This window comes from Xyrauchen texanus, chromosome 16 (genome assembly GCF_025860055.1).
Source record: "Xyrauchen texanus isolate HMW12.3.18 chromosome 16, RBS_HiC_50CHRs, whole genome shotgun sequence".
Classification (NCBI taxonomy): Eukaryota; Metazoa; Chordata; class Actinopteri; order Cypriniformes; family Catostomidae; genus Xyrauchen; species Xyrauchen texanus.
The window spans coordinates 36,301,890-36,324,152 of NC_068291.1; the positions used below are offsets into that span (position 1 = coordinate 36,301,890).

The window sequence follows — 22,263 nt, forward strand, 5'->3', positions numbered from 1 at the left end:
TGCGTGTGAGATTACAGGCACGCATGCTATCTCCGTAATGCTCGCAGCATGAGCTGGAGAAATGTTTGAAACTGTATAGACAGTGTTTACGGGTGGGGGTGCATACATTGTGATAGGCACGCGCGCCACTTTCATAAAGCTTCCCATTCTTAGCGGGGAGTTTCTTGGCTCACGCGCCGCATCTGTGATGCTCGCGGCATGGGCCAGAGAACTGTTTGAAACTGTATGGGCAGCGCTTATGGGTGGAGGTGCATATACCGTAGTAGGCACGCGCGCCATTTTCGTAAAGCCTCCGGCTCATGGCGGGGGTTTTGGGCATGCATACAGTGTTTGTGTGTAGGGGTGCATGCATGACAGCAGGCACGCGCGTTACCTTTATAGTATTTCCCGCTTTTACTGGGGAAGTGTTTATAACTGTGGGAACAGTGCTTGTGTGTAGTGGTGCATACATGACAATAGGCACACGATCTACATTTATGGGGCGTCCATCTTGAGCTGGGGAAGTATTCGGCACTGTTTGGACAGTATTGATATGTGGGAATGCGCACTTTAGTGTGGACACGTGACCCCTTAGTGACACAGGCAGAAAATGACTCTTTTTGTGATTTCTGCGTGTTGCCGTTAAAACGGCGTTTGATTGCAGGTGAGCGAGTTCTGTGACTGGCCCATTGACTGCTGTACAGACATTTCCAGCCGCTTGTAAGGGGACTGGGTAATGTTTTACACGTTTTGGAGAGAGTGGTCCGGCTTTTGCGAGACACGCACTCTCTCTTTCTTCCTATGGCTAGGAAGGCTTACGAGGCTCCGGGTTCAGCACGATCTTGGGCCGAGGTCCCCGTCGCTCAGGCGGCTGCTTTCGGTTAGCGGAACGCGAGCGGCATCGAGCGTCCGTTTCAGGTCTGGGCTGGGAGACGGGAGGCGCCGCCCTGGCTCGCTGCTGCAGCTGAGGCGGTCTCTGGCGGCTCTGTGACGAGCTGGAGCGCTTAGGCAGGAAGTGACGCATAGCCTGCGAATTCTTCTGGCCTTCAGTGAAGCGTTCAGCGAACTCTTTTACCGCCGGTCCGAACAGGCCGCTTGGGGCGATAGGCGCGTCGAGGAATGGCACAGATGGCGCTCAAGGACAGACAGGTTAGCCATGGCCCGGCCGATGGATTGGGCGGTGGCCTTTGTGGCTTGCAGGGCTACATCAGTGGCGCTGCGCAGGTCCTTGAAAGCCTCAGGTTCAGGTCCAGATTCGTCCATGGTGCGGAGAAGTTTCGCCTGATAGACCTGCAGAACAGCCATGGAATGAAGCGCTGACGCAGCTTGGCCGGTGGCGGCATATGCGCGACCGGCGAGAGCTGAGGTAGATCTGCAGGGCTTCGAGGGATGAGAAGCTTTGGCTTTCCATCCAGCGGTGGAGGGTGGGCACAGATGGTTGGCCATAGCATCCTCGAGGGGCGGGGTTCCCTCGTAGCCTCTTTCTCTCGCGCCGTCCACCGAGGAGAGCGAGGAAGAGAAAGAAGGCTTCAGGCGAGCAGAGTGCGGGGCTTTCCACGACTTTGTGAGTTCGTCGTGAACTTCGGGGAAGAAAGGGGAGGGTCTCTGTCGAGGGGCCTGCCGGCGCCCTTACAGGAACCACTCGTCCAGCCGGCTGTGGGCGGGTTCTTCCGGAGAAGACCAGTCGAGCCCAAGGTCTTCCACGACTTTGGACAGTATGCGGACGATTTCTGAGTCCATGCTGGTGCCCCTGCTCGTGTCCGCTAGTGTCGACGGCGTGGGTTCGAAGGCCGAGCCCGGCCAGTCGTCGGATGCAGCGTCAATGGAAAGGCTGTCATCCTTTTCACCGTCGTCCCCTGACGCGCCGAACGAGAGGAGACCCAGCGCTCCGGAGGGGTGCTGGTCTGCCTGCGTGAATAGAACTGGCGGCAGGGAGTCCTCGGGTGGTGGTGAAGCACGCGGAGACTGGCCCGGCGTGACGTCACTGAAGTCTGCGTGCTCTGGCGGCCTCCGTGAGCGCCGCTTTTTCTTGCGCGGCTCGAACAGAGGGGATGGCAGCACGGTGGTAGCAGGCTCGTTCGCGGCGAAGGCGGCAAAGCGAGCGCGCAGCTCGGTGAGGCCCAGGGAGTCACATTCGGGGCATCCGCCTCGAGTGAGAGCAGCTTCTGCGTGGTCAGGTCCCAGGCAGCGAGCGCAGATAATGTGACGGTCCCCGTCAGGAAGAGGGCCTCTGCACGAGGCGCAGGTCGAAGGCATTTTAAACAACGCCTCGAATTTGCTCTTTACTAAGGACAAAAAAGCGTCGCAGAGGCGAACACTTGAAAAGTTATTGCTTAGTAAAGGATATAAGGTGATGCGCGCCGGATGGCGTAGCAGAAGGCTTTGAAGGCGGCTGAAGGCGCCAGCGTCCTCGTAGCAGTCCTGCTGTAGGCTTGTCGACGGCGGGCGAAAAGATTCCAATAATCCAGAGGATCCAGCGAAGAGAAGGTCTTTGCTGAAGGAGATTAAATCTAAAGAACTCTCATGACGGGGCGCCTAATATATAGCCTTAGCCACGCCAATCTTGGCGGGCTCTGAGCTGCGGCGTGAAGCGCGCTCATTGGTCGCGCGTTCAGAGTCGCCCCGTCATTGGTTCGAGCAAGTTGCCGCAGCACAGCCAATGACCGAGCTGCCTCGCTTATTGCTGTCTGCTGTGCAGCTGCAATGCGTTTTACATAAAGACTTCAATATTTCTCGAGAAACTGACTTTTCCCATAGCGTAAGCTACTTACGCAATAGGAGAGACCTCTCGAGAGGGAACCACTTCTGCCATTACATTGCTATGTACATAATATACTGTTTTTTGTTCTTTATATACAGATTGTATTAGATTTGCACTACGTGTGTGTATGTGGGTATGTATGAAGGTGAGTGTATGTACGTATATGTATAATTATTTATTTTGTGTTATTTTTTGTTTTTAATTACCTATGTCTTGCTGCTGTTTTTGGTATTGTTTGTATTGTTGTAGACTGGAAGCTCCTGTCACCAAGACAAATTCCTTGTATGTGTAAGCATACTTGGCAATAAAGCTGATTCTGATTCTGATGACATCACCATTAGTCCATGACTTTTACATTATGTTTCTAAGTCATCTGAAGCCAATGACAGCTTTGTGTGAGGAGTAGACCTATGATTTAAGTCCATATTTACTCAAAATCATCTGCCAAGTTTAAATATGCAAAAGCGCAAATGAGATTTGTATGGAAGCCGGTTTCCGCCACAGTTAAATAAAAAAAGGTGATTTTGTAAGTCAATATAATGAGATACTAAGTCATTATTATTTCTCATAATAATGACTTAGTATCTCGTAATAATGACTTAGTATCTCATAATAATGAATTAGTATCTCGTAATAATGACTTAGTATCTCATAATAATGAGAAACTTTCTCATAATAATGACTTAGTATCTCGTAATAATGACTTAGTATCTCGTAATAATGACTTAGTATCTCATAATAATGAGAAACTTTCTCATAATAATGACTTAGTATCTCGTAATAATGACTTAGTATCTCGTAATAATGACTTAGTATCTCATAATAATGAGAAACTTTCTCATAATAATGACTTAGTATCTCGTAATAATGACTTAGTATCTCGTAATAATGACTTAGTATCTCGTAATAATGAGAAACTTTCTCATAATAATGACTTAGTATCTCATAATAATGAGAAACTTTCTCATAATAATGACTTAGTATCTCATAATAATGACTTAGTATCTCGTAATAATGAGAAACTTTCTCATAATAATGACTTAGTATCTCATAATAATGAGAAACTTTCTCATAATAATGACTTAGTATCTCATAATAATGACTTAGTATCTCGTAATAATGACTTAGTATCTCATAATAATGACTTAGTATCTCGTAATAATGAGAAACTTTCTCATAATAATGACTTACTGTGCGCATGCGCAATGTGCTCAGTCAGACGAATTGTGCGTTTCAGATTGAGACGGATCACACAAATGACAACAGCACAACTCTTTTGAAAGTAAGTATAGTTTTATAGCAAGAGGTTTGCAAATAACAACAATTTAGCGCGATGTAAGTGCAGGGCAAGTGTGTTGACTCGCGAATCGGTTTCACACCGCAAGCGAGGTGTGCATTATTAAAATACATATATAATAATCTCGTTTATAATACCACAGTTGTTACACCTCAAGACATTTTCAGGTTTTAATTCCTAAAACGCTCTTGTGAGTATAACTACGTTCTTACGTCAGGGATTCAGGGGTGAACCTCACTGTTTTTAGTTCTTCACCTAGGGTCTTGCGTACAAAGTCTCCGTTACGGATTCGAAAGCGTCACTTTAGACCTACTAACGGAGGTTTATTGGAGTAACGTGTGTGTGCGTGCGTATGAGCGCTGGAAAGAAAGTGTTCAGACCTGCGTGTGTACCTGTGGGTTCGAGCTGTTATGAATCAACTGGGGATCGTTTTAACTGTGGATGTGCGCTTGCACACTGTGGTAAAGTTAGTTTTACGTTTACTGTTACAATGTGATATGTAAATAAATAATAAAACAATGTGACAAGCAATACATCTTGGAAAAATGAACCTAACATTTATATACTTGCACTGTTTTAAAAAGATGCCCATCCAAAAACGTAGGTTTACATTCCATGTTTAAAAAAAAGTTACTCTGGGTGCTATTGGATGTTATTTAAATAAAATACTTGATTTTAAATTTGTTATTTAGGTGATGGCTTAAATTTCATAACTGACATATGTTTGTCTACAGGATGGAAGATCTAAAGGGATTCTTGAGACAGAGGAATGTCCCTGAGGAAACAATAGAGACACTGGAACATGAAACGGTGAAACAGATACAGATTAACACAGATAATGTTCATAAAAGTTTAAAAGTATTGTGTTAGAGATTAACATTTTAGCTCCAAACTCAAATATAAGCCGCCAAATCCATTCTTGCACTGACATTGGTAGTATTACAACATGTTGCACAAGTAATTGATTAATCGAGTACTTGTTCAGCTTTAAACATTCGACTAGAAAAACTTGATTTTCATTTGTGCCAGCTGTGGGCAACAATGAAACTGCTTTTCTCACTAAAATCTTGCAGTTACAACTAAATGTATTGGCTGGCATTGTACACTCCTGAGCACAAAAAAAATGGGTCAAGCCCAAAATGTCAAAACATTAAGTGAGGAATATTAGCAAGAATTAAACAAATGCTCTCCGAGGCCTTCTGTGCCACCATTTGTTCATTAACTGTTTGGGGGAAAAGATGGAAATGGGGAAATTCACTTATATAGTCTTACTATAGGCAAATGTAAAACCTTGATAACATTTTCCAAAAATGTCACTTAGCCTTCACAGTGGTGCGCAATATTTGGGCGCTACTCAAGAACAGCATCTCAGATGTAGATGCTCAATAGTTCGGTTCACATTCATGCATTTAGAACGGCACCAGAGGTGAATTTTAACAGAATATGAATGATAAGAAGCAAATTAAACTACTGTGAACTTGCCTACTTTGAGGGACAGAGGGTCAGAAACAAAGAACACAAGCTCTTAACTGAAAAGATTGGTCTTTATTTGAACCCAAATAAAAAAGGACTTACAAACTCATAAATTTCTTATAACAAAATCCACAAACAAAAATAAAATAAAATAACACAACATTCAATAGAAAACAACTAACAAACTAAAGCTGTCCCCTGTAATGAACAAAGCAACAGCTTATAAAGGAAAGGATGGGCCCATTACATCACAAGAAGGGAAAACAAAGTAACTTTACATTTAACAATTAACTCTACTTAAATCATGATCAAATCAACAAATACATTTATGAAATCAAAATTGAAGAAAAGCAAATTTTATAAAGATACCATAAATATAGAACTAAAGAAGTCAATTAATAAAGATATCAGTTTTTCCTCCTCCCCATGCAATCTGAGCAAAATGGTATGTGCGGACGGAACCAATAATGCTTAAATTCCTCATCCTGCCCGGACTCTAATTTTCATCACCACAATATGCTGCTTCTGCCATCCTTGTCTGAAGACCATCGCCACTCATCACCGGTAAACTTAAACTCAAATTGAAACAAATATAAATAACAGACACAACGAAACTAACTTGTGTGCACTCCAAATCAGTAACGATGTAAATAAAGTAGGGCTGTCAATTGATTAAAATTTTTAATCGAATTAATTACATGGTGTCCCGATTAATTAATCGCATTTACAAATATTTGCTGAAAAAGCCCCTCATATAACAATAATTCAATATATAATGATGAAATAATGATACATAGTTATCTTTAAATATAAAAGAAAAATATATATATATATATATATATAAAATAAACAAATATTCAGATAATTAAAATGCATTACATTCCTGTAGCAGAAGAGTTAATCATAGATAAGACCATACAAAATTTTCAATTTACACCTACATCAGATGTCTCGGTGTGTTGCATCATAAACATAAAATGTTTAGGTCACTGTGTCAAGTTAAATATAGTTTAATACTCAATCTTTAAACACATCTTGAGATCCCTTAGATTGCATTTGCGCTCCAAGTGTTTTGAACGCAAGAACTTAACGCATGTTGTTCTGCCTACTAAAGTGTTTTCTTCACTGTATAAACTGTGCGTTGCTCATACAGCTGAAATTTCACTTACTAGGTGGTACTACAAGCTTGCATTTCTCAGGAATCTTCCTTATTATGGTCCGTGGGCATGCGATTAATTGCATTAATTCAGTGCGATTAATTGTACAAAAATTACTTAAATTAATTGCAATTAAATGAGCATGTAAATTGAGACATTCAAAATAGTTTTTTTTAATATTTCTTGTTGCAGTTAGGTAAATGCTTCAAAACAATCCCAAACTAACATTTGGGCTTTCTTTAAGATTTTCTTTTCTTTATTTCTGTATTTCATTAAATTTTTCAGGTTACATTTTTGTGAAACAAATATTGTGACGTATCTCCAGCAGGCTCTCTCGAAAGGCTATGAAATTCCTCATCCCCTTCCCCTCCTCTTACTTATGTGAGTGCGGGTTTTCAGCTTTGACCCTGCTTAAAAGCAAATACAGATCAAGGCTGCAGGTGGAGGACGATTTACCTTTATTCCTTTCTACCGTTTATTTTTTTTGCTTAATGTAAGCTTATACTGTGACAAAACAGCACTGTCCATCTTGCTGATGTTGTTTGATGTCTGATGTTGATGTTTTCAAAGTTGAATTGGCTTAAGTTAGTGCTTCCCAACCACTGTGCCACGTGCTGTGAAAGATTGTCAGGTGTGCCGTGGAAAATTATCAAATTCCACAAAATAAATAAATGCATGAAAATAATAATAATTTCAGGGATCTAAACTGCTCACCTTTCGGAGAAATTCGCCATTATGAAACCACAATCTGTCACTTTTGTGATTGTGAAGAACAATGATTAATGTGCAAAAGTGAGTGATATTTATACACATTAAGAATCTTTCACATGACTCGCATCAGCACTGCAGAATACATTGAAGTCTATGAAGTGACTTGACAACAAAGTGTTTTTCACACATATGTTTTTTCTTCACGATAATATTTTTGAGATACTAAGCAACAAGAAATATAATTTTTTTTCCCCAAATTTGGTAAAAAAACAAGTGCATTTCCCCGTTTCCAGCTTTTTCCCCAAACAGTTAATGAACAAATGGTGGCACAGAAGGCCTCGGAGAGCATTTGTTTAATTCTTGCTAATATTCCTCACTTAATGTTTTGACATTTTGGGCTTGACCCATTTTTTTTGTGCTCAGGAGTGTACAATGCCAGCCAATACATTTGGTTGTAACTGCAAGATTTTAGTGAGAAAAGCAGTTTCATTGTTGCCCACAGCTGGCACAAATGAAAATCAAGTTTTTCTAGTCGAATGTTTAAAGCTGAACAAGTACTCGATTAATCAATTACTTGTGCAACATGTTGTAATACTACCAATGTCAGTGCAAGAATGGATTTGGCGGCTTATATTTGAGTTTGGAGCTAAAATGTTAATCTCTAACACAATACTTTTAAACTTTTATGAACATTATCTGTGTTAATCTGTATCTGTTTCACCGTTTCATGTTCCAGTGTCTCTATTGTTTCCTCAGGGACATTCCTCTGTCTCAAGAATCCCTTTAGATCTTCCATCCTGTAGACAAACATATGTCAGTTATGAAATTTAAGCCATCACCTAAATAACAAATTTAAAATCAAGTATTTTATTTAAATAACATCCAATAGCACCCAGAGTAACTTTTTTTAAACATGGAATGTAAACCTACGTTTTTGGATGGGCATCTTTTTAAAACAGTGCAAGTATATAAATGTTAGGTTCATTTTTCCAAGATGTATTGCTTGTCACATTGTTTTATTATTTATTTACATATCACATTGTAACAGTAAACGTAAAACTAACTTTACCACAGTGTGCAAGCGCACATCCACAGTTAAAACGATCCCCAGTTGATTCATAACAGCTCGAACCCACAGGTACACACGCAGGTCTGAACACTTTCTTTCCAGCGCTCATACGCACGCACACACACGTTACTCCAATAAACCTCCGTTAGTAGGTCTAAAGTGACGCTTTCGAATCCGTAACGGAGACTTTGTACGCAAGACCCTAGGTGAAGAACTAAAAACAGTGAGGTTCACCCCTGAATCCCTGACGTAAGAACGTAGTTATACTCACAAGAGCGTTTTAGGAATTAAAACCTGAAAATGTCTTGAGGTGTAACAACTGTGGTATTATAAACGAGATTATTATATATGTATTTTAATAATGCACACCTCGCTTGCGGTGTGAAACCGATTCGCGAGTCAACACACTTGCCCTGCACTTACATCGCGCTAAATTGTTGTTATTTGCAAACCTCTTGCTATAAAACTATACTTACTTTCAAAAGAGTTGTGCTGTTGTCATTTGTGTGATCCGTCTCAATCTGAAACGCACAATTCGTCTGACTGAGCACATTGCGCATGCGCACAGTAAGTCATTATTATGAGAAAGTTTCTCATTATTACGAGATACTAAGTCATTATTATGAGATACTAAGTCATTATTACGAGATACTAAGTCATTATTATGAGATACTAAGTCATTATTATGAGAAAGTTTCTCATTATTATGAGATACTAAGTCATTATTATGAGAAAGTTTCTCATTATTATGAGATACTAAGTCATTATTACGAGATACTAAGTCATTATTATGAGAAAGTTTCTCATTATTACGAGATACTAAGTCATTATTACGAGATACTAAGTCATTATTATGAGAAAGTTTCTCATTATTATGAGATACTAAGTCATTATTATGAGAAAGTTTCTCATTATTATGAGATACTAAGTCATTATTACGAGATACTAAGTCATTATTATGAGAAAGTTTCTCATAATAATGACTTAGTATCTCATTATATTGACTTACAAAATCACCTTTTTTTATTTAACTGTGGCGGAAACCGGCTTCCATAGATTTGAGAGCTATGACAGAGAAGACATTTTTTTTGGGTGATTCACTGAAAATCTTGCCATCTGCAGTAACTAAAATTTTTTTGCCCTTCAGCAAATCCAAACTGGCTGAACAGCACATTTAGACAAGGCCATCTAACTGACATTTAAAGCGAACAATCACAGTTACTTTTGTCAGCACGAGGTGTTTAGGGGCGGGGTTATCGGAGATGTATCGTACCATAGTTAAAGACAGATATGGGATATTTATTTTCTTTCTTTCTTTTTTGCGCGCGAGTCTTCGCGAGCGACTGCGCAGAAAGACATGAGAGAATAGCAGAAAATGTGTAGAGTCCAAGTACAGCACAGAAAACCTCATTATAGAGAAATTCACAGACATAACGAAGTAAACAAAGCAACTCTGTTCGTGGATATTCACTTTCTGCTACTTGCCTCAAATTAAACTCTGAATATCTTTTAAAAGATTTGATGTCAATAACCTGGCGAACAAGGGCAAATTCTATGGTTATTTCGTCCTCAAAAGCGCTCACTATATCAACGCGGAACATTGTGAACACAACTCCGCTTCCAGACGTACTGATAAAACGTCCTGTGTCCGTCTATACGCAGAAAGCGTTTTACAGTTTTGATTGCTATGTTTTATTTTATTTTATTTTTTACTTTTATTGACCAGTAAGAAAGGTACATTACAAACATAAATGACCTGGTATAGCAAACATTTCTTATCCAGACATCATGTTTTGATTGCTATGTGCATCACCAGACTGAGAGCGGACTGAGGGCGGTCCATGTCTGAGGCTGAGACTAATCTGCCGTGGTACATCTTGACGCGGCATATTATAAACAACAGGAGGCGCTAGTGAGCAGGTCATGAAGTAGGTCCCATTGGTGGTGAGCTTGGTTTTAAAATAATTTTTTTTGGCGCTCTGCATCTCTAAAGAGGTATTAAATATGTTCCATATTTTAGCATGTGTCTTGTTTTTGCAATGCTTTTCTTTATCTTGTGACAATATGCATACACAGGAAGGAGCACAGCTAATAGACCTGGCACCACTTGCAGTGACCCGAAATCATTGGAGAAGAAAACAGAAATGCCGATATATAGGTTGAAATTTTGTGAATATTAAAACCGATACCCCCACTTTTCTTAGGTCAGAATTTAAGACTGCCCTTACTGGTTACTTTGACAGCATGAGGACCGAAATACAGCATGAGGTACCTTTTTAGAGCTTGACAGCAGCAATTACACTTTTATGGACAAGAGCAGATGGGACATTTTGCTAAACTTTGTGTTCCATGAAAGAAAGTCAAACTAGTTTGGAATAACATGATGGTGAATAAATTGTGACATTATTTTTTAAACTATTAATGTATAATGTAATAAAAGAGAGAGGATATTATTATTATAAACCATATTAAAAACCATTTCCTTTTCCTTACCTGTTCTCTAACTCGGTCCCTGAGCTTGCGCTCTCTCCTCTCCTGGACTGTGGTCAAATAGTTAACTGCCGCATATTCCAAGACTGACAGGAACACAAACACAAAACTGACCCACAGATAAATATCCACAGCTTTAATGTAGGAGACTCTGGGCATGGAAGCGTTAACCCCAGTGATGATGGTGGACATGGTGAGCACCGTGGTGATACCTGGATAAAATCAGCACAACATGTTCAGATGTGTATGAGCCTGACAGCATTACATGGCACAGGAAGCAATGCCAGTGGCAAAAATGCCAATTTGTGGTAATCTTACCCAGTGAAACTCTGGCTGGAACAGCCCTGCGATCAATCCAAAATGACACCCAGGACAGCATAACCATAAGTGTAGCAGGGAAATAAGTCTGCAGCAGGAAGAAGAAGATGTGGCGGCGAAGCGTAAAGTTTATGTAGAGGCGGTTGTACCATCCTAAAGAGAGAGAGAGAGAGAGAGAGAGAGAGAGAGAGAGAGAAAGAAAATGCAAATGGACAAGTCATATATTTACCAAGTGACTCCATACAGCAGACCCAAGAAGTATTTGGACACTTAAGCCACATTTAAAAATGAACTTTGTTGCATAGATAACAAAAACCATGTACCAAACCATGTGGCTTTTATTTTAAATAAAGATGGCACAAGCACACCTTTAATATATACAATTCCACAAAAATAAGTTTATTTAATATAATAAAAAAAGTGTAAAATTATAGCATCACCAAACAGAATTGGGACCCAATTTATATTTTGTGTCTTTAACTACTATGTACAATATACTTATTATGCACATACAGGTTGTTGCATTGTACTTACCTTTAAAGTACCTACATTTAATTACATCTGCAGTTACACTGTTATCATTACCCCTAATCCTAAACCTAACCCTACCCCAACCCTTCCCCTTAACCCTAACCCTACCCCTAAACCTACCTGTACTTTAACCTCAGTAGCAAGAAATGAGAATCTTGTGAGAATTTTGGAGAAAAACATGTACACTCATGTACACTGTATTACACTGGATGTACTGTATTTTAATGTTAGTACATAGTTAAGGGCAGCTAATATAAAGTGGGACCCAGAAGGGTAATAGTAAATAGTAAAAGAAATTGGTAATAATTCTAATAGAACTGGATAGTTCACTTAAATGTTAAATTTGGCCATCATTTTACTCACCCTCATGTGGTTCCAAACCAATATGACTTCCTTTCTTCCATGGAAAAATAGAGAAGTTAGGCAGAGTGTTACCAGTCACCATTCCGCTTTATTGCATCCTTTTTCCAAACAATGAAAGTGGATGGTGACTGAGGATAACATCTGTGCATACTATCTTCTTTTGAGTGGCATACAGGCTTGAAACAACATTTGTGAGTAAATTACATAATGTTCATTTTTGGGTTAACTATCCCTTTAACCAGATGGTCACAGTCCCCCTATTACCTGTGCTGCTGTAGAAAGCCAGCCGAGAGGTAGTATGAAACTTCTGTATGAGGAACTGAGAGAGGGAGATTTTTTCATCTATACTCAAAGACTCATCCCCACTTTTCCAGTACAGCATCAGATCCTCATCCGTGTAGGCATCTAGAAAAGAGGGATCCCATTCAGAAAAATATTAACCTGGTAGAGTGGATTGAACATGTGCTGCACTAAAAATAACACAAATTAGTGATCCACTTACAGCTCTCCAATTCCAAAGAGCAGCTCTGTGAATCCAGTGGAAAACGACTGAAGTCCATGTTGCAGGCTGCTGTTACCGTCACCCTGGACACAAGAGCCACGTACAATGCTGATTAGAATCTAGAAACTCTCAGATTTTATTTTACATCATAATCCTCACAAACACTTCCCTATTCACTTTTGTTTTTAAAACCAAAGCCAAGGAATTTTCAAAGTGAGGGGAAGTATTCTGAGCTGCCTAGAATGATTAGGGCTGGAAAATATAGCTTTTGAGTTAATTCAATAAATACACTCACTGAGCACTTTATTAGGAACACTATGGCCCTAATAAAGTGCCCGATGTGATCTTCTGCTGTTGTATCCCATCTGCCTCAAGGTTCGACATGTTGTGCATTCTGAGATGCTATTCTATCCACTACAATTGTTCAGAGTGGTTATCTGAGTTACTGTAGACTTTATATCAGCTCGAACCAGGCATCAACAAGGCATTTCCTTCCTGCAGAACTGTCGCTAACTGGATGTGTTTTTGGCACCATTCTGAGTAAACTCTAAAGACTGTTGTGCGTGAAAACCCAAGAGATCAGCAGTTACAGAAATACTCAAACCAGCCCGTCTGGCACCAACAATCATACCACGGTCGAAATCACAGAGATAATTTTTTTTCTCATTCTGATGGTTGATATGAACATTAACTGAAGCTCCTGACCCGTATCTGATTGATTTTATGCACTGCACTGCTGCTACACGACTGGCTGATTAGATAATGGCATGAATATGTGTACAGGTGTTCAAAATAAAGTGCGCAGTGAGTGTATATGTCAATATTTATGCATTCAGTCAAAAAATATATTAAAACAGTGATTGTTTTTCACTCAGAGGAACCACCATTCATTTAAACAACCAATTTAGCCAACTAGATTCAAAATAATGCAAGTAAAAAAGGCTATAGTTAAAAATAATCAAGGCACGTTTCATTTAAGCACTTATATAACCAAAATAGCCTATAGTACTAAAGAAAAACATTTAGGTACATATTTTTTAATAAAATATTTTAATGCATGAAAATACTGACAGTGTGAACTGATTCACTGACTGAAATGGTTTAGACTTGCAAACACTAATGCCATTTTTGCTAATGAAGAGTATGCCATAGGCGCTGACTGTTCTATCAAACTATAAACATCTGACCAACAAACTATAACATTGTTCTTATACTTGCAAGCAAGTATCGAAAAACTAGTGTGACATTCTTTTAGGAAACTTAATGGCCAAATAAAAAGTGCATTAAAATTTGGGTAACAACTAACAATTATTCTATTAATAGATTAATCTTTGATTATTTCAGCGATTAATTGAAGAAAAAAATCCCTGTATTTTAATGAAATTTATTTATTTTAAAAGCATAAATAATTGTATGCTATATATTGTGTATAAAAAAAGTATAAAAAATGTTTACAGTATAACTTGCATATAGTTTATACAAAAGCAACAGGATAACCTAAACCACACAATCATAAATGAAAACAAAGTGTTAACTGGTAAGAAGTAGAATGTTATAATGTCTTTATTCTATAAATGTGGGATTCTTTACAGTTCCTTTCCATCAAAAAGATTATTTCTTTCATTATATGTCATATTCATATATTTCACATTTTAAACAAAATTTGATGACCAAAACCAATGTTTATAAAAAGGTAGGGCACAGTTTAATCAAAATTATTGTGTACCCTTACTCTGTTGCGATTGATTTACACAAATACATACATTCTACTCGCTTGCCCAGTGAAGTTTAACAGAGACTCACTTGTGGCAAAGGCAAACCGTTTCGCAAAATGGAAATACATGCATAATTGTGAATTCTTAACATTTATACATTATAGTAGCTGACATTAAAATGCAATTTATGCGCTGGAGAGAAACAACTCTCAAATGCATTAACCAGCACAGGCACTCTGTCAGCTCACCTTGGCAACTGGCCCATATTAGACTGTATGCTTATGATCTTCTTTGAAGTGTTTAACATAAGTGCTCCCATGCGCTGACCAACTTGGGTTGTGTTTTTTCTGCTTTAAAATGTCTCCACCATTTTTAAAACAAGTTTTATCATGGAAACACATTTTTCACAACTGTAAATTGACAAAACTGCCAAAGTTTCTAAATGCACAAAAAACATATCCAACTAATCGATAATTAAATAGTTGTTGATTATTTTCATTATTGATTATTATTAATTTTATTGATTAGTTGTTGCAACACTAATTAAACTTATTGCTGTATTCACAATGTTGCTAACTGTATATCTCCAGTGAAATCATCACAAATATTTTGTGAATATTCTATATATATATTTATTTTCTATAAAGCGATTTGCGCACTGTATCTTAATTAGATTGTAAATGAAATGTAAATAAAGTAATGCTTGTCCAGAATGGCATTTATCAAACCACTAATTACAGTAGGCTCATCTCATTTACCCTCCATATTTATTTCCCATGTTCTCTGTAGTAGATCAACCGCACATTCATATGTGTCCATCATTTGTTGGCAATGGAAATAATCTGGGCCAGTCCCATCAATAATGACACTTTCCCTGGAGCTAGAACATTGTCTGAAATTTGACTTTGAACTCTGTGCTAGCCCTTGATTATAGCCTGCACGCAGGTAGCTTGGCCTAATTTTTAACTCACAACAAAAAAGACATGGCAAAAACATCACAGGCCAGAAGCACAGTTCTAATTTTAACACCGCAGAAATATGCAAATGCCTAAACCCAGCACGTGCTTTTGTAAAATCATATTTTATTTAAAATGAAACCACAAGCAGGAGTGAATTGTAGTAACTGCTAAATAACTGAAAAAATATATAAAAAAATTCCCACACTGTAAACAAAAATATGAAAGGGATAATAAATATTTATAAGTGCATCAATTTATACATTTAATCTCTATACATATATAAATAACTTGCATATAATTGGAATTATGATGCCTCACTCAAAATTCAGAAACTTTAGTGTTGGGAATCTGCTTTTTCACTTTTGTTGTTGTTTTTGTTACCTCAGGCTGTAGAGAACGTGTCCATCAGGGAACACTCTCAGCATGATATTTTCTGTGGTGGTGTCATGAATAAAAGATCTCTTAGAGTGGACGAAGAACACATCAGGTACCCAGATCTTCTTCACCAAACGGCCGTCGAAAGTCATGCTTTTATTTGTGGTGCTGGCGAAGGACAAGCGCTCATCCTTCCAGTAGTGTCTCAGATATAATGTCATAGTGAAGTCCTAAAAAGTTGGAGAAGAAATTATTTGAAAGCTCATTTACAGTCTAATAATAATTTCATATATCAGCCAAATATTTATCTAATGATCCATTCTGCTAATCCAGATTATGTACAGGAAACTGTACCATGCTTTTTGACACATGTATATATTAGGACCAAGACAAGGTCCTCCAAAAAATGTTTCAATACAAAATATTTTTTTTATTAATAATAATAAATAAAAAAATAAAGCATAGTTTAGAACCATTAGGATATTTTAAACTGTGACATTATTTTCAGGACATTTTTTTTCTCTATATCATATGGCGTCATTTAACTTTTGACTGTTTTTATAATTTCTATTATTGTCAATGAACCATTTCCTTTTCATTACCTGTTCTCTAACCCGGTCTCTGAGCTTAATTCTCATTAGTGTAAAACAGTACAGTTTACTGAAACTACCATGATCTATAAATACTTAAATAAAATAATATATCATTGTTTTCATGCACTATAGTAATGAAAATATATTTGTTGCATTATGATAATGAGAATGTGTGTGTGTGTGTGTGTGTGTGTGTGTGTGGGGGGCGTTATGTGCTTAATTGTCATGAAAATAATGTCAAAATGCAAAACAAATATGAATGGTCCTAAAAGTAGGCTAAAGGATATTTATATCTTTATGAAAATATTATTTCTTCTTTCTTTCCTTTGATTTTGCCGTGAAATATGACCCCAATATGTTCTTGAAAGGTTATGAGAGATTTTTTGATACATATTGTCAGATATCTTCCATGTTTTTTCTTGTAGTTTGTTTTAAATGCAAAGACTGACTGCAACACTCGATCATCCATATTACGGCTATGCCTCTCTAAATCACTCTAGCAGACAATCCCTCCTCCATTCTGTCTTTTGATTATGTAACCATAAACATTTGAAGCCGCCAGTAATTATATATGGTCAACAATAGCATCACAGTTTCTTTGTTACATCACACAAAGGCTTCTAACAAGAGGGAAATCCAAAACATAAGAACATAGCGACAGAATGGGTGCCATATACCGTTACAGCAAAAGTAAAAAGATGATTCATGATCAAAGTTTCTCCCATCAGAGACACAGCATCTCTTTTTTGAGAATACCCTGGTGGGACACAGTAACTGCAATAAAGCCAGTAATTATAAGTGATGGTGAATCTTACGAAACCTGTCAAGAACATGTCCAGGTATATTTCACCTTATTTTCACAAGAAAAAAAGAATAAATTATGTTCTGCTGGATATGTTTTCATGAGAGTCAATCAAGAATATCAGGAACTCGATACAGAAGGAGGATATATGTATGTATGTATGTATGTATGTATGTATGTATGTATTATTATTTTTTTAACATTAGAAATGTAAATTGAACAGTACATGTGAGCAGGAACTGCTTAGGTAGACTTACCATATCTACTTCTGAAATCCTGTCCAAGCTTTCCACTTGTACATCAACTCCCACTGGAATAGCAGGGCCTGAAAAACAAACAAACAAACAAACAAAATTTGACCCATTTATACAAAATATACAACTCTGTTTATCAGTATATGAATTAAAATACAAATGTCCCATTTTTTATCCATCATACTGCTTTATGGCCTCCTTTGCACGTCACAAATGAATTTTTCATAATACTCATTGTTTATTGGAGTTTGACAGCTTCATTCCAGTCTTAATTAGCACCATGTTTACTAAGACTTCTATTAGCATCATTAAATACATCCTCACACATAGATCGGAATCTGTTTCCTTTTTTCTTTCTGCCTGATCTGTTCACAAAGGGCTTAGCAGCTGCTTTGACATCAGACGGATTGTAAGGAGCACTAGCTCTCATAGGACAGGCCTTGCTTACGGAGCATTCAACCACAACTCCAGCTTTGATTCCCTACATGGAGCTCCACTTATTTTGTGTAGCCAATATAAACCCTTGCTCTTTATCAGGATTAGAGTAATAGGGGTATCTGTCACTCAGAAGGTAAGACACTCAGGTTAATTGGTAGGGGATGGCTTGTACTGTACATATGGACACAGATGATGCAAGGACGTCGGACAGTTTCAAAATGAGATTTCCAGCGTGTTCCACTGCCACTGTACTCTTAGTAATCTGACGAGATTACTGGAGATGGTAAATGGTGGATTAAACTTTGATGCTCAAAATGATTCTGACACGACTGAAACTTGCCATTACATATCACTTAAAACATGCCGCTTATGCAAAAACCTTCATGAAAAGCGCAAGCATTACTTAATATAGAATACATTTGATGCAGAGTCCTGTTGATGCAAACCACAGAGATGACTTTTCAAAATTCGCTTATGTAATCCAGATAATAATCTGTATAAGTATTCACATGCAGCAGCCACTGGAACCATCCATTCAATTTCCCTGTCATGTGCAATCAAGGGTTTTCATATCACATGAATCGGCAAAAATAAGGACACAGCTCCTAGGTAAAATCGATTTATCCACACTAATCAACCCCTTGCTACCAGTTGGGGGTCTGAAACCATAAGGATGACCTTGAGTTCCCTATCGAGAGGTCTCTCCTATTGCGTAAGTAGTTTACGCTATGGGAAAACTCCGTTTCTCGAGAAATATTGAAGTCTTTATGTAAAACACATTGCAGCTGCACATCAGACAGCAATCAGCGTGGCAGCTCGGTCATTGGCTGTGCTGCAGCAACTTCCTCGAACCAATGACGGGGCGACTCTGATTGCGCGACCAATGGGCGCGCGCTTCGCGCTCTTCAGTGTCACGCCGGGCCAGTCCCCGCGTGCTTCACCACTACCCGAGAACTCCCCGCCGCCAGTCCATTTCAACGCAGGCGGACCAGCACCCCTCCAACAGAGCGGTGGGTCTCGTCTCGTTCGGCGCGTCAGGGGACGACGGTGAAAAGGATGACAGCCTTTCCATTGACGCTGCATCCGACGACTGGCCGGGCTCGGCCTTCGACCCCGCGCCGTCGACATTAGCGGACACGAGCACGGGCACCAGCATGGACTCAGAGATCATCCGCATCCTGTCTAAAATGGTAAGAGAGTTCACTGAACGCTTCACTTAAGCTTGGAAGGATTCGCAGGCTATGCGTCACTTCCTGCCCAAGCGCTCCAGCTCGTCACAGAGCCACCAGAGACCGCCTCAGCAGCAGCAGCGAGCCAGGGCGGCGCCTCCCGTCTCCAAAACGTGTAAAACATTACCCAGTCCCCTTACAGGTGGCTGGAAATGTCTGTACAGCAGTCAATGGGCCAGTCACAGAACTCGCTCACCTGCAATCAAACGCCGTTTTAACGGCAACCCACAGAAATCACATTTTCTGCCTGTGTCACTAAGGGGTCACGTGTCCACACTAAAGTCGCGATTCCCACATATCAATACTGTCCAAACAGTGCCAAATACTTCCCCAGCTCGAGCTGGACGCCCCATAAATGTAGATCGTGTGCCTATTGTCATGTATGCACCACTACACACAAGCACTGTTCCCACAGTTATACACACTTCCCCAGTAAAAGCGGAAATACTATAAAGGTAGCGAGCGTGCCTGCTGTGATGCATGCACCCCTACACACAAACACTGTATGCATGGCCAAAAACCCCGCCGCGAGCGGGAGGCTTTATGAAAGTGGCGCGCGTGCCTACTGCAGTATATGCACCCCCACCCATAAGCACTGCCCATACAGTTCCAGACAGTTCTCTAGCTCATGCCACGAGCATCACAGATGCGACGCGCGAGCCAAGAAACTCCCCGCTAAGAGCGGGAAGCTTTATGAAAGTGGCGCGTGTGCCTATTACAATGTATGCACCCCCACCCGTAAACACTGTCTATACAGTTTTCAAACATTTCTCCAGCTCATGCTGCGAGCATTACGTAGATAGCGCGCGTGCCTGTGATTTCACACGCACCCCTGCACTCAGCACTCAACACAGCTGCTCAGCGTGCGCCCGCGCCTCTGAGAGCTGTAAGCTCAGTGTTAGCACATTTTCTGCCTGTGTCACTAAGGGGTCACGGGTCCACACTAAAGTGCGCATTCCCACATATCAATACTGTCCAAACAGTGCCGAATACTTCCCCAGCTCAGCTGGACGCTCCATAAATGTAGATCGTGTGCCTATTGTCATGTATGCACCACTACACAAAAGCACTGTTCCCACAGTTATAAACACTTCCCCAGTAAAAGCGGGAAATACTATAAAAGTAGCGCGCGTGCCTGCTGCCATGCATGCACCCCTACACACAAACACTGTATGCATAGCCAAAAACCCCGCCATGAAGCGAAGACTTTATGAAAGTGGCGCGTGCCTACTACAGTATATGCACCCCCACCCATAAGCGCTGCCCATACAGTTTCAAACAGTTCTCTGTCTCATGCCGCAAACATCACAGATGTGATGCGCGAGCCAAGAGACTCCCCACTAAGAGCGGGAAGCTTTATGAATGTGGCGAGCGTGCCTATTACGATGTATGCACCCCCACCCGAAAACTCTGTCCATACAGTTTCAAGCATTTCTCCGACTCATGCTGCAAGCATTTCGGAGATAGTGCGCGTGCCTGTACTCTCACACGCACCCCTGCACTCGGCACTCAACACGGCTGCTCAGCGCGCACCTGCGCCTCTGAGAGCTGTAAACTCAGTGTTAGCACAAGGCAATTTGCCGGTGGGGCCCATACGTCACTGCGACACGCCCCCAGCCAGCATTCAGCCCATATCTGTGCGAGCAAAAGCCTGGGAAAAAAAAACAAACAAACAAAAAAAAAAAAATCCCCGACATGCCGAAATGGGTTTTGAACATAATAAAACACGGTTACTCACTTCAATTCGCTCGCAGACCACCCCGCTTTTCAGCGGTGGTCGAGACGAAAGTGAGGAAAGATGTGTCACATGTTCTACGCACCGAGGTGCTCAAACTGATAGAGAAGGGCGCTATAGAAACTGTTCCTCCTCTATGAGCAGGCGGTTTTACAGCCGCTATTTTCGTCCTGAAAGGACGGTGGCCTCCGCCCCATCCTAGATCTCAGACATCTGAACAAAGCTTTAATGATTCGCTCATTCAGAATGTTAACAACCAAACATATCCTCGCGCAAGTTCAGCCCGGGATTGGTTTCTATCAGTGGATTTGAAAGACGCTTACTTTCACATTCGATAGTGCCTCATCACAGGCCTTTTCTGAGATTTGCTTTCGAGGGACAGTCATACCAGTACACAGTACTACCATTCGCCTATCATTGGCCCCCTACATTCACGAAATGTATGGACGTGGCACTTTCCCCTGAGACAGCGGGAGTGCGAATACTGAATTACCTCGACGATTGGCTAATCATAGCACAATCAGAGGGTCAGTTAACGACGCACAGATCTTGGATTATCAGCCATCTAGAATGCCTGGGTCTGAGAATCAATTTTGCAAAGAGCGTGCTATCCCCCAGCCAGAATATCTCTTTTCTGGGAATAGTGCTAGACTCAGTACAGATGACGGCGCGCCTCTCATCAGAGCGCGCGCTCTCTATTCTACGCCTTGCAACATCATTCAGAACGGACACGCGCGCCCCCGTCAAACGATTTCAAAGAATGCTCGGTCTCATGGCCTCGGCATCAGCTGTACTCCAGCTAGGATTGTTGCACATGCGTCCTCTCCAGCACTGGCTCAAGAGCCGTGTCCCCACTCACGCGTGGCGCTCGGGCCACTTTTTGATCAGAGCGAATCACGGCTGTATAAAAGCCCTGACGCCCTGGAAAGCCGTCAACTGGTATCAAACCGGCGTGAGTCTGGGCGTAAATACGTGGAGAAAAATGATCACGACAGATGCCTCCAAAATAGGATGAGGGGCCCTTTACGAGGGCAGGCCTGTCTCCAGCTTTTGGTCAAACCCGGAAAAGCGCCTACATATAAACTGTCTGGAAATGAAAGCAGTCGCCTTGACTCTCAGAGCCCTGCTTCCGTACCTGAAAAACGAACACGTCCTGGTCCGAACGGACAACATGACGGTAGTTTCGTATATAAATCGCCAGGGTGGACTCAGGTCGAGCTCCCTGCACTCTATGGCCAGGGAGCTCATCTTATGGTCACAGCACCACCTGCGCTTGCTGAGAGCAGCGCATGTGCCAGGCGCCCTGAACAAGGGAGCGGACATGCTGTCCAGAGACAAGGTTCTCCCAGGAGAATGGTCTCTCCACCCCCTGACGGTTCAGTGGTTATGGCAAACCTTTGGCGAGGCAGAGGTCGACCTCTTCGCCTCCAGGGAAAATGCGCACTGCCCCCTTTTCTTCTCAAAGAGCACGGATGCGCTCGCCCAAGTCTGGCCGAGCCGCCCCTTGTATGC

General features: G+C 40.7%; 1 protein-coding gene across 1 annotated transcript in view; it reads right to left on the reverse strand.

Moving 5' to 3' along the window:
- LOC127657109 (gamma-aminobutyric acid receptor subunit rho-2-like) overlaps window positions 1-22,263 on the reverse strand; it is a 50,270-nt gene that overhangs the window by 8,631 nt on the left and 19,376 nt on the right. Inside the window, exons 3-8 of the mRNA XM_052145760.1 lie at window positions 17,353-17,420; window positions 15,707-15,930; window positions 12,652-12,734; window positions 12,414-12,554; window positions 11,256-11,408; window positions 10,941-11,149 (exon numbers count right to left, since the gene is read on the reverse strand). Of these exons, the coding sequence (XP_052001720.1) occupies window positions 10,941-11,149; window positions 11,256-11,408; window positions 12,414-12,554; window positions 12,652-12,734; window positions 15,707-15,930; window positions 17,353-17,420 (878 nt within the window). The remainder of the gene's footprint in view (window positions 1-10,940; window positions 11,150-11,255; window positions 11,409-12,413; window positions 12,555-12,651; window positions 12,735-15,706; window positions 15,931-17,352; window positions 17,421-22,263) is intronic.